Genomic DNA, 13,615 nt, shown 5'->3' with positions numbered 1-13,615 from the left:
TCTCTGTTCTAAATGGACGACACCTTATTTTTAAACAGTGACCCTGCGTTCTAGATTCTCCCACAAGAGGGAACATCCTTTCCACATCCACCCTGTCAAGTCCCCTCAGGATCTTATATGTTTCAATCAAGTCACCTCTTAGCCTTCTAAACTTAACTGATACAAGCCTAGCCTGTCCAACCTTTCCTCATAAAAGAACCTGCTCAATCCAGGTATTAATCTAGTAAACCTCCTCTGAACTGCTTCCATTGCATTTACATGTTTCCTTTCCAGTTGTGATCTCACCAATGCTCTGTATAACTGAAACATAACCTCCTTACTCTTGTATCCAATCCCCTTTGCAATAAACAATAAGATTCTATTAGTTTTGCTAATTACTTGCTGCACCAGCATACTAATCTTTTGCAATTCATGCAGTAGGGCACCCTAGATTCCTCTGTATCTCAGAGCTCTGCAATCTCTGGCCATTTAGATAATACACTTTTTTTTTATTCATCCTGCCAAAATGGACAACCTCACATTTTCCCACATTATACTCCATTTACCAGATCCTTTCCCACTCACCTAACCTATCTATATCCTTTTGTAGCCGCCTTATGTCCTCTGCGCAACTTACTTTCCTACCTATCTTTGCATCATCAGCAAATTTAGCAACCATCTGCTCAGTCCCTTCATCTAAATCAGTTATATAAATTGTAAAGAGTTGATGCCTCTTGATCCCTGTGGTACACCACTCGTCACAAATCCTGCCAACCAGAAAATAACCCATTTATGCCTACTTTCTGTTGCCTGTTAGCTAGTCAAACTTCTATCCTTGCCAATATGTTACCCCTTCTCAAATGCCTTCTGAATATTTAAGTACAGTACATTCACTGGTTTCTCTTTATCCACAGCACATTTACTTCTTCAAAGAACTCCAATAAATTGGTTAAACATGATTTTCCTTTCACAAAACCATATTGACTATCTGGATACCTTGAACTTATCTTAAGTGCTCTGTTATAATGCCTTTAATAATAGCTTCTAACATTTTCCCTATGACAGATGTTAAGCTAACTGGCCTATAGTTTCCTGCTTTCTGTTTTCCTTCCTTTTTGAATAATGGGGCTACATTAGCTCTTTTCCAGTCTGGTGGAAACTTCTCAGAATCTAAGGAATTCTGTAAAATTAAAACCAATGCATTAACTATCTCACTAGCCACTTCTTTTAAGACCCTGAAATCCATCAGGACCCGAGGACTTGTCAACCCATCGTTCCAACAATTTAGTCAGTGCCACTTTTCTGGTGATTGCAATTTTCTTGAGTTCCTTCCTTCCAGTTCCTGATTTACAGCTATTTCTGGGATGTTACTTGATTCCTCTATAGTGAAGACCAATGCAAAGTACCTGTTCAATTCATCTGCCATCTCCTTATTTTTCATTTATTAATTCCCCAGAGTCACATCCTATAGAACCAACCCTCACTTTGTTAACTCTTTTCTTTTTTAAATATCTATAGAAAGACTTACTATCTGTCTTTATATTAATAGCTACTTTCTCTCGTCCTCCAATTTCTCTCTCCATATTAATCTTTTTGTCATTCTTTGCTTTTTTTTATATATTCTGTCCAATCATCTAACCTGCCACCTATCGTTGCACAATTATATGCTTTTTATTTAAGTTTTATACCTTCTTTAACTTTTTAGTTAACCAAGGATGGTGGATCCACCCCTTGGAATTTTTCTTTCTCTTTGGAATGTATCTATTCTGTGTACTCTGAAATATCTTTTTAAAAATGTCTGCTACCGCATCTCTATTGACCTGTCCCTCAATCCAAATTGTTAGTTCCTTTTTGCTAGCTCTGCTTCCTTGCCCTCATATTGCCCTTATTTAAGTTTAAAATACTAGTCTCAGACCCACTCAGCTCCCTCAAACTGAATGTAAAGTTCATACACATTATGATCACTGTTACCTAGGGGTATCTTCACTCTGAGGTCATTAATTAACCTTCCCTCATTGCACAATACCAGGTCTAGTATAGTCCACTCCCTGGTTGGATCCAGAGTGTGCTGATCTAAGAAATTATCCTGAAAACAATCAATAAATTTGTCATTTACACTAGCTTTGCCCATCTGATTGTTCTGGTCAATATGTGGATTAAAATCTGCCATGATAATTGCCATACCTTTCTGACAAGCTCTCCCTATTTCTTTTTTTATACCCTGCGCTGCCAAAGGATTGCTGTTAGAGGGCCTGTACACCACTCCCACACGTAACTTCCTGATTTTTTCATTCCTCATCTCTTCCCAAACTGCTTCTATATCCTAGTTTTTTGAACTTAGGTCATCCCTCTCCATTGTGCTAATGTTGCCTTTAATTAACAGCGCCACCCCTCCGCCTTTTCCTAACTTCCTACCCTTCCTAAAAGTCAAATATCCTTCAATATTCTGGTCCCAATTTATGTTATCCTGCAGCCATGTCTCTTTAATGGCTATTAGGTTGTGCTTATTTATTTCTATTTGAGCAACAGTTCACCTGTTTTGTTTCGAATGCTCCGTGCATTGAGATACAGAGCCTTAGGTTTTGTCCTTTTATTATTTTTGTAACCTCTAGGCTTATCTGTTGATTTATTCTTAGACTTGTACTCTCTGTCCTTTCCTGTCACAGTCTGTTTATCATTTCCCATATTAATATCTTCCTCTCTTACCTTGTCCCTACTCTTTGCTATACCACATTTTCCCACGTTTGATCCCATGCCCCAATGATTTAGACTTCGAGAAAAGAACCAAAAGTATGGCTGCTAAGTTTGCTGATGCCACAAAAATAGGTAGGAAAATAAATTGGGAAGAGGAGGCTACAAAGGGATATAGATAGGTTAAGTGAGTGGGCAAAGATCTGGCACATAGAGTATAATGTGGGAAAATGCAAAATAGTCTATTTCGGCAGGAAGAATTTAAAAAAAGCATATATCTAAATGGTGAGAGCTCTGAGATGCAGAGGGATCTGGGTGCCTTAGTACATGAATCACAAAAGACTAGTATGCAGCTACAGCAAGTAATTAGGTAAGTTAATAGAATGTTATCATTTATTATGAGGGAAATTGAATACAAAAGGAATACAGGGAGGGTATGATTCAGTTAGACAGGGCATTGGTGATACCACATCTAGAGTATTGTGTACAGTATTGCTTTTCTTATTTAAAGAACAATGTAAATGCATTAGAAGCCTTTTCGAGGAGGTTTACTAATACCTGGAATGGGCGGGTATTCTTATGAGGAAAGGTTGGACAAGTTAGGCTTGTGTCTGCTGGAGTTTAGAAGAGTAAGAGGCGACATTATTGAAACATATAATTCCTGAGGGGTCTAGACAGGGTGGATGTGGAGAGGATATTTCCTCTTGTGGGAGGATCTAGAACTAGAAGTCACTGTTTAAAATTAAGGGGCACCCATTTAAGACAGGGTTGAGGAGGAATTTTTTCTCTCAGAGGGTAGTAAGTCTTTGGAACGCTCCTCTTCAAAGGGTGGTGGAAGCAAAGTCTTTGAATATTTTTAAGCCAGAGGTAGATAGATTATTGATAAGAAAGAGAATGAAAGGGGTAGGTGAGAATGTGGAGTTGAGGTTACAATCAACCATGATCTTATTGAATGGCGGAGCAGGCTCGAGGTGCTGTGTGGCCGACTCCTGCTCCTAAATCATTTATTCATACGTATGTTTCAGTGGCTTTGTTAAGAGCCATTTCAGTACTGTGACAGGAGTGGAAATCTAATTGGAGGGATTCAAACTTGGAGTTCTGGGAAAGATAGGCATGGATTTGGGAGTCAACAACCTTTTCATGGACTACGTAGAGGAAAGAGAGGTTGAACATGGGAATAGTTTGCAAGGACAGAGGGGTCAAGTGTGGGATTTTCAGAGAGGAGTAATGATGGCATCAAGCAAGTGGACCATCGAGCAGTTGTAGCATCGTGCAACAGGTTTCAGCAAGTAATGGAACGTGGTGAAATGGTCCTTGTGGTGGCAGGGTAAGAACACAGGGAGGAGAGGCACAAAGAAGTGGAGTCTGGAGGCCAAAAGTGGGGAGGGGAGAGAGGTTGAAGTCTTACGGGTGTCTTGGATGGGTGGATTGGAGGAATGGAGCTGGAGCATGGGAAGGGCTGCGGAGGAAGAAGGGGACCATGATTGGGGGTTGCGGGTGGATAAGGGGACCATGAATGGTGGCGAGGGGGTGTAGGGTTCAGAGGGAGGGCCTGTGGAATCAATTGATGACTCCTGGGGGGCAAACTGAGGGTATTGGTGCTGGGATAGAATTATGACTGTTAAAGGGGGCAATGGTATGCGGCAGGGTGGAAGGGTGAGGGCCCTGCAGTGACAGGTGAAAGGGCAGTCAGGGTTGTTGAAATGATACACAGATCTTTGGGGTGTGAGGGATGAGGGTGGGCATTTCCACTGTGACTAGGATGGGCACATCGGGGAGGGAGGGAATGTGAACGTTGACTGTGATGGGCTGGAGAATAATGGTGGTGGGGGGGTGCATTTCAAGGGTGACCATGGGGAGGTTAACTGTGACACCGAGGATGGTGGGAGGTCAGTGATGAAGTTGGGGGAAGTTGTGGGTAACCGTTGGAGGGTAGAAAGTATTGGACCAAGTTTCAAAGGACATGAGCACCATGGCTGCTGTGGACGTACCCAGTACATCGAAGTCCAGATATCGAAATGGTGGATAAGGGTTGGGTCTTTGGGAGGGTGGAGCTGCAGGTCAGCTCAACTGGACAACTGAAAGGGAACCCCAGCATGTGGTCCTGATAATGCAAAGGCTTTTGGATCGAATAGGGTGTGAAGGGCAAAGGGCCAGTATGCATGGGAGGCTTCTCGCACATGTCTTGCTAGGGCCCTGGTAAAGAGCGATGCCTCCCTGCTCATGTATGATTCCAAGGTACATAGCCCAGTCTGGGCTGTCCCTTGAAGGGGGGGCACACAGGATTTAAAATGAACAGATGCAATAAAAACATCTCAGACCTCTTAAAGTGCAGTGTACATATATGTACAACTGTGCATCAACAATGAACAATCAGAGTGCACCCGTGCTACCATAATGAAATCAGAACTTCTTAATTTTACATTCCCTGCCACTGCATCAACTGCTACAATGACATTTGCAGCAGGGGTGGGGACAGCCTTCTGACCTTTATGCCCTGTTGTCTTTGATGACTTTGGCAGGCGTCCTCTCGATCCTCGAGGCCTGGAGAGCCCTGGCTTACTTTGGATCTCCTGTTCTGGGGCAGGTGCACTCTCAGCAATCCCAGAGGCTGAAGCTGATGGGGTCGCAGACAGAGGGGATTCGGAATGACAAGGCATCCTCAAAGAGCCCTGAGTGGAGGTTCTAGGGGTGTCCACCTGATGTGCCTCCTCTCTTTGGGTGCCCAAGGGCCCATCCCTGACTTCTTGAGGAAAGGGACACCTGGAGGGAGATCAAGGTGCCCATCCCCCTCTTGTGTAGCCACTGCAAAAGGGAAAGAGGAGAAAATGAGTGACTGCATGGGCTGTCTCCAACAGGGTTCTTCAGTAGCACCCTCCAGAGCACCGAGCTCCTACAGCTAGAAGGACAAGACCAACAGAGAAATGGCATCAGCAGCGAATACTGTTGCCTTCTACTCCAGCACACCCGCCCCCCCCAAAGAATTTGAGCTCTCGGTGTGTCAGGGTCAGCCCGCAGTCGCCTCCCTATCTGAAGACTACATGGACTGCAGAGGGGTGATGAGGCATTACTGCAGTATGCTGAGATTCGCTTTTATGATTGGCAGTGCAGGTGGCAGCCTTGCCATTGAGGTCCATCTCCCAGTTCCCATTCAGTGAGGTGAGTATGGGCAGTAGAGGATTCACTTACCCTGGTGGTGCAGATGAGGTCATTCATTCTTTTCCTGCAGGGCGGTGCTCCTGTGAGTGGAGATAGTACTCACCACCCTGGCGACTGCCTTCCATGAAGTGGTGGTGAGACGGGCGGGCCTCCTCCTCTCATCCCTCAGATAAGGGGCATCCCTCTGGTCCTCCACGACATTCAGCAGTACTTACAGCGATGCATTGCTGAACCTGGGGGTTACTGTTCCTTGGCTTCTGTGTGCCAGGTCCTGGTCCATTGCAAAGATCACAATAAAAGTAGTTGCCTGGGTGTCTTTTAAATATGGTGGCCCAAAATGACAGCGAGGCATGCGACATCGTGCCCACCCCACCATGAGAAATGTCGGGAAACCCTCGGCTGCATAACTAATGAGCCCAGCATCATGCAATTCAGTGCAATTTCTCACTGGGCTTCGCAGCAGGAAACAGTCTCGCTCCCCGCCCCTGCCATGGAACTTAGGCCCGGAACGGACCACTCTACCCTATGATTCTGTTTCTTTGTCATGTGCCACTATTAATCTTCTCATCATGTTTTTGCTTTCAGACAGTGCTGTTCATTATTCTGCCATTCACACTCACTCTGGACAAATCATTTGTTTCTTTACTACAACCGTAACCATTTGCTTTTTGTAGCTTGCCATCTTTGTTATTTAATCTCTCCCACCGCCGACCCTATCACAGACTTTCATTTTTGTTCTCCTCCCCCACTCCTCTTAGACAACATAAAGCCCATCACATTCCTACCTTCCTTCAGTTCTGAAGAAGAGTCATATTGGACTCGAAATTTTGTGTGGGATTTCCTGGTCCCACCCGACCCTGGACCAGAAATTCTTGCCCAAATGGACCTTTTGCTGGTCCATTAAATTTTCTGTCCCACCCACGATGATTCCCGTGGTGGGCGGGACTGGAAACTTTAGGTTGTTCAACCTGTTTCTCTCTCCACTGATGCCGGACCAGCACTCCTATTTTTATTTCAAATTTCCTGCATCCATGGTATTTTCTTATTTTTATCTTTATTTTATTTTTACGCCAAGAGGTGAAGTTGGGTGGTCAACAGTTTGGCTGGAATAGCGTTGAGGATCTAGGACATGGCTCTCATGGACTAGATGAACCTCAGGGAGAGCAAGGCAGGCAATGCAATACAGCCCAGAGAAAGAGGTGAGCTCTGGGTTAGGACAGTGGGGAATAGCCCCAATTGTGAAGTTCAGATCAGTTCAAGTCCTGGAGCATACTGGCTCTGAGACCATATAAGAAATGATCTTCTCCTTTCCCTTTTTTCACCTCTATGTGGTCAGTGTTCAGTGTACAACAGCTGCAGATGTCTGAAGGGAAGGAAACTCAGTGAGATTCTTCACGTACACAGTCTCACAACACTCACTGACTTATTGTGCAACCCAGACATTTATCCTCCCTGCAACAAGTTCAGTTTCATTCTCCATTGTACACAACCATCAAAAGGAAATTGCTCAACTCCCAAGTCATTTGATCAAAGTCCAACTCCAAATAGAAGAAAACCAATGCATTATTGAAGCCCTTTCGATGGGTTTTGAAAGTAAATCCCTATGAGAAAAGGAGAACCATAGCAAGACCAAAACTAGTTGATTCAGGTGGCCAATATTGTCAAACCAAGCAGAAAGATTTTAAAATATGAACAAAGAAAGAAAAGGCAGCAAGCACAGGGATTATATAAAGACAGACAATTATGGTCAGCCATGTGACTTGGGTATGTATTAGTGTTCAGCAGCTGATTCAATGCAATGAAGGGACTGAACATTTGGATATAAAGGCAGGTGACTTCTCTGTAAAGGTTATAAGATCATACCACATAGAGAGACAGAAAAGTGTCACAAACTACAGCAATAGGGGGAGATGGTGGCATAGTGGTAATGTCACTGGACTAGTAATCCAGAAGTTCAATGTAATAATCTGGGGGCATGGGTTCAAATGGTGGAATTTAAATTCAATTAATAAATTGGGAATTAAAAGCTGGCCTCTGTAATGGCGGCTTTGAAACTATCATTGACTGTTGAAAAAATCCATCTGGTTCACTAATTCCCTTTAGGGAAGGAGAACTGCTGTCCTTACCTGGTCTGGTCTACATGTGAGTCCAGATCCACAATAACATGGTTAACTCTAAACTCTGAATAGTCCTAGCAAGCTACTCAGTTCAAGGGCAATTAGGGATGAGCAACAAATGCTGGCTTGCCACTGATGTTCATGTCCCATGAAAGAATAATAAAAAGTAAAACTTACAGACAAATGCAGCTAACTCTACTGTGGTCACTTTGATAAGTGGGTTTTAAATTAAAACCCTGGAACTCCCTCCCTAACAGCACTGTGGTGTACCTACACTACATGGACTGGAGCAGTTCAAGAAGGCAGCTCACCACCGCCTTCTCAAGGGCAATTAGGGATGGGCAATAAATGATGGCTTAGCCAGTGACGCCTACATCCCAGGAAAGAATAAAACAACAACTTTCAGATGCTCTATCTTAGACCAACCATATTTTGGATCTAATTGAGTAGGCCCATGCTGTGACCACAATAGATCAATTATCTGGACCAGGTCTGTGAAAAAAATCCACACCCACAAATCCTCAAGTGGGTGAGATAGATAACAGCCAAACTTCATACAGCATTTTGGAGTTGGATAAATTGAAAAGCTGGAATTCCCAAGAATCCATGAAAATCCAAAACCCCCACAACCCGCCCCCCCCGACTACCCCCCCACCAGTGTACAACCCCCACTAACCACCTGACACCAGTCCACTGACCACCCAAACATTACCCCACTGACTACCTCCCTGACCACCTGGCCCCCCCCACAGACCAACCCCCTTGACCATGTGACCCCCCCTACTAACCACCCTCCTTTGACCACCTTACCCCCCCACTGACCACCTGAACCCCCACTGACCATCCCCAACTGTCCACCTGAACCCCTACTGATGACCTGACCCTCCCCACTGACCACCCTCCACTGGCCAAGCACCACTGACCACCCAACCCTCCCAATGACTACCCTCCCCACTGACCAACCCCACCCCCTGCGCCCCCCCGCCCCCCCCCAACTCCCCCACCCCTCAATCCTACCCTCTTACATACGAACATAAGAACATAAGAACTAGGAGCAGAAGTAGGCAATTCAGCCCCTCGAGCCTGCCCCGCCATTCAATACGATCATGGATGATCTCATTTCAGCCTCAACTCCAATTTCCTGCTCTCTCTCCATAACCTTTCAACCTGTTACTAATTAAAAATCTGTCTGTCCCCTCCTTAAATTTAATGAGTGTCCCGGCATCCACTGCACTCTGAGGTAATGAATTCCACAGATTCATGACCCTTTGAGAAAAGTAATTCCTCCTCATCTCTGATTTAAATCTACCACCCCTTAGCCTAAAACTATGGCCTCGCATTCTAGAATGTTCCACAAGGGCAAACATCCGCTCCACGTCTACTTTGTCTCTCCCTTTTAGCATCTTATATACCTCAATTAGATCTCCTCTCATCCTTCTAAATTCTAGTGAGTATAGGCCTAAACTGCTCAATCTCTCCTCATAAGACAAGCCCCGCATCTCTGGAATCAATCTAGTGAACCTCCTCTGAATCGCCTCCAATGCAACTACATCCTTCCTCAAGTAAGGGGACCAAAACTGTGCACAGTACTCCAGGTGCGGTCTTACCAATGCCTTGTACAACAACACTTCCCTATTTTTATACTCTATTCCTTTTGCAATAAATGCCAAAATTCCATTTTCCTTCCTTATTACCTGCTGTTCCTGCACACTAGCTTTCAGCGATTCATGCACGAGGACACCCAGATCCCTCTGCACTGAAGCATTCTGAAGTTTCTCTCCATTTAAATAATAAGTCGCCTTTTCATTCTTCTGACCAAAATAGATAACCTCACACTGCCAAATTTTTGCTCACTCACCTAACCTGTCCATATCCATTTGTAAATTTCTTATTTCTTCATTGCAACTTACTTTCCCACCTATTTTGGTGTCATCTGCAAATTTAGCTACAGTACCTTAGATCCCTGAATCTAAGTCATTAATATAGGTTGTAAATAGTTGGGGCCCAAGGACCGAACCCTGTGGCACCCGACTAGTTACAGCTTGCCATCCAGAAAAAGACCCATTTATCCCGACTCTGCTTTCTGTTGGTTAGCCAATCCTCTATCCAAGCTAATATATTACCCCTAACTTCATGTGATCTTATCTTGTGTATTAATCTTTTCTTCGGCACCTTATCAAAGGCCTTCTGGAAGTCCAGATATGCTACATCTACAGGATCCCCATTATCCACTTTGCTTGTCACATCTTCAAAGAACTCTCGCAAATTAGTCAAACACGATTTACTCTTCATAAAACCATGCTGACTCTGATGGATTGCATTTTGACTTTCCAAATGCCCCATTACTACTTCCTTAATAATGGTTTCCAACAATTTCCCAATGACAGACGTTAAACTAACTGGTCTATAGTTTCCTGCTTTCTGCACCTCCCCCCACCCCTTTTTTGAATAAGGGCATTATATTAGCATTTTTCCAATCCATTGGAACCTTTCCAGAATCCAGGGAATTTTGGAATATTGTAGCCAATGCATCCACTATCTCCACTGCTACTTCCTTTAAGACCCTGGGTTGTAGGCCATCAGGTCCTGGGGACTTGTTACCCTTTAATCCCAATAGTTTGCTCAGTACTTTTTCTCTAGTGATGGTGATTGTTCTAAGTTCCTCCTTCTCTATACCCTCTGCATTACCTGTTACTATTGGGGTGGTACTAGTGTCCTCCACTGTGAAAACTGAGGCAAAATATTGATTAAGCGTCTATGCCATTTCTGTGTTCCCCACTATTAACTCCCCAGTCTCATCCTCCAAGGGACCAACATTCACTTTAGCTACTCTCTTTCAGTTTTTACATTTTGAACTAGTTTTCTTTCATAATTTACCTTTGCTCTTTTTATTATTTTTTTCGTAACCCTTTGTTGATCTGTAAAAGTTTCCCAATCTTCCAGCCTGCCACTGACCTTTGCATTTTGGTATGCCTTAGTTTTTGCCTTTATGTTATCTTTAACTTCCTTGCTTAGCCATGGATGCTTTTTCCCCCTCTTACCATCGTTCTTCCTCTTTGGAATATATTTTACTTGGGAGGAATTGAATATCTCCTTAAACATCTGCCATTGTTCATCAACTGTCCTACCTTGTAGTCTTCCTGCCCAGCCCACTAGGGCCAAATCTGCCCCCATATCTAAGTAGTTACCTTTGTTTACCTCCAGGACACTAGTGTGGGACTCAAGTTTCTCGCTCTCAAACTGAACTTGAAATTCTAGCATGCTATGATCACTCTTCCCTAGAGGATCCTTTACTATGAGATCATTAATTAATCCCATCTCATTACACAAAACCAAAGCCAGAATAGCCTGCTCTCTGGTTGGTTCCACAACATATTGCTCCAAGAAACAATCTCTAATACATTCTATGAACTCTCCCTTGAGGCTATCCTTGCCAGTTTGATTAGTTACCTTATACCAATTATACCAATTACCTTATACACTTACCTTCTCCCTGGCCTCCCAAAGTGGCTGGACCTTTAAATCTACCTGCTTTACAGTGGCTAGCCCCATAAAAAATAGGGCGTGTCTCCTATTGCATTCCTATGACACTTAAATAAACCTACCACTATATATTTAAAAACTTTATGCTTATTGCTATTTATTTTCAAAACTGGTTTTTCTCTGGTGAACAAAGAAAATTAAGATGGCTGCTATAAGTCATCTGATGACAGGTTTGGCCCTCTGTCTGGGAGCTATCCCCAGGAGTTTCAAGAACAAAATAATTCTTTTCTCAGTTTCTGGAATGTTACACCTTGTTATGCCTGGATCGCTGCTAACAGGCTCATATTCCACCTGGGACTGTTCAGGCCAATTTTAAAGGGAACTACAGGAATGTCATTTGCATTTGATAAGCCAACCTTTCTCAAGGTAGGTCGACTGAGACAATGGCTTCCCAAACACCAGGCCCTCAACATAGGTGGCACCCCTGGCAACAGCTAATGACTGCGACATTAACAGTCCTAAAATCAAAGCCATTTCCAGACATTGGATAAGCATCCCTTTTGAAGTCATTGTGGAAAAGCAAAGTCAGATGGCCCTAGCCTCTGGTCTTTTGGACATTTAATGTTACATCTTTGGCGTTCGCAGCCAGTCTGCTATTTTAACATCCAACTGGAAAAGCCACTAAGAAGCTGGCTCCTCCAGACAGATCAACCTGCCCATCTACCCTGACGCTGCTGGAAGATTTTGTACCATCAGCTACAGAGCCAACTCAATCTCTGCATAACAAAAACAGAATTACCTGGAAAAACTCAGCAGGTCTGGCAGCATCGGCGGAGAAGAAAAGTGTTGACGTTTCGAATCTTCATGACCCTTCAACAGAACTAAGTAAAAATAGGAGAGGGGTGAAATATAAGCTGGTTTAAGGTGGGGGGGTGGGTGGGGGGAGAGAAGTTGGGGTGGTGGTGGTTGTAGGGACAAGCAAGCAGTGATAGGAGCAGAGAATCAAAAGATGTCACAGATAAAGGAACAAAGAGGTGTTGAAGGTGGTGATATTATGTAAGAGAATGTGCTAATTAAGAATGGATGGCAGGACACTCAAGGTACAGCTCTAGTGGGGGTGGGGTGGAAAGACTGACAGGGCATTACAGGTATAGATTTAAAAATAATGGAAATAGGTGGGAAAAGAAAAATCTATATAAATTATTGGAAAAAACAGAAGGGAGGGGGAAGAAACGGAAAGTGGGTGGGGATGGACGAGGGATTTCAAGATCTAAAGTTGTTGAATTCAATATTCAGTCCGGAAGGCTGTAAAGTGCCTAGTCGGAAGATGAGGTGCTGTTCCTCCAGTTTGCGTTGGGCTTCACTGGAACAATGCAGCAAGCCAAGGACAGACATGTGGGCAAGAGAGCAGGGTGGAGTGTTAAAATGGCAAGCGACAGGGAGGTTTGGGTCTTTCTTGCGGACAGACCGCAGGTGTTCTGCAAAGCGGTCGCCCAGTTTACGTTTGATCTCTCCAATGTAGAGGAGACCGCATTGGGAGCAACGAATGCAGTAGACTAATTTAGGGGAAATGCAAGTGAAATGCTGCTTCACTTGAAAGGAGTGTTTGGGCCCTTGGACGGTGAGGAGAGAGGAGGTGAAGGGGCAGGTGTTGCATCTTCTGCGTGGGCATGGGGAGGTGCCATAGGTAGAGGTTGAGGAGTAGGGGGTGATGGAGGAGTGGACCAGGGTGTCCCAGAGGGAACAATCCCAATGGAATGTCGCCGAGGTGGTTGGTGGGGGGGGGGGGGGGGGGCGGTGAAGGGAAGATGTGTTTGGTGGTGGCATCCTGCTGGAGTTGGCGGAAATGGCGGAGGATGGTCCTTTGAATGCGGAGGCTGGTGGGGTGATAAGTGAGGACAAGGGGGACCCTATCATGTTTCTGGGAGGGAGGAGAAGGCGTGAGGGCAGATGCGCGGGAGATGGGCCGGACACGGTTGAGGGCCCTGTCAACAACCTGGGTGGAAAACCTCGGTTAAGGAAGAAGGAGGACATGTCAGAGGAACTGTTTTTGAAGGTAGCATCATCAGAACAGATGCGACGGAGGCGAAGGAACTGAGAGAATGGGATGGATTCCTTACAGGAAGCGGGGTGTGAGGAGCTGTAGTCGAGGTAGCTGTGGGAGTCGGTAGGCTTGTAATGGATAT

General features: G+C 44.5%; 1 protein-coding gene across 1 annotated transcript in view; it reads right to left on the bottom strand.

Moving 5' to 3' along the window:
- LOC144695158 (verrucotoxin subunit beta-like) overlaps window positions 1–11,963 on the bottom strand; it is a 42,140-nt gene extending 30,177 nt beyond the window's left edge. Inside the window, exon 1 of the mRNA XM_078566052.1 lies at window positions 11,846–11,963. Within this exon, the coding sequence (XP_078422178.1) occupies window positions 11,846–11,963 (118 nt within the window). The remainder of the gene's footprint in view (window positions 1–11,845) is intronic.
- Window positions 11,964–13,615: the final 1,652 nt, after the last annotated feature.

This window comes from Cetorhinus maximus, chromosome 21, assembly GCF_964194155.1.
Source record: "Cetorhinus maximus chromosome 21, sCetMax3.hap1.1, whole genome shotgun sequence".
Classification (NCBI taxonomy): Eukaryota; Metazoa; Chordata; class Chondrichthyes; order Lamniformes; family Cetorhinidae; genus Cetorhinus; species Cetorhinus maximus.
The sequence above is the reverse complement of the archived record's forward strand: the minus strand, read 5'-3'. Positions and strand labels throughout refer to the sequence as shown.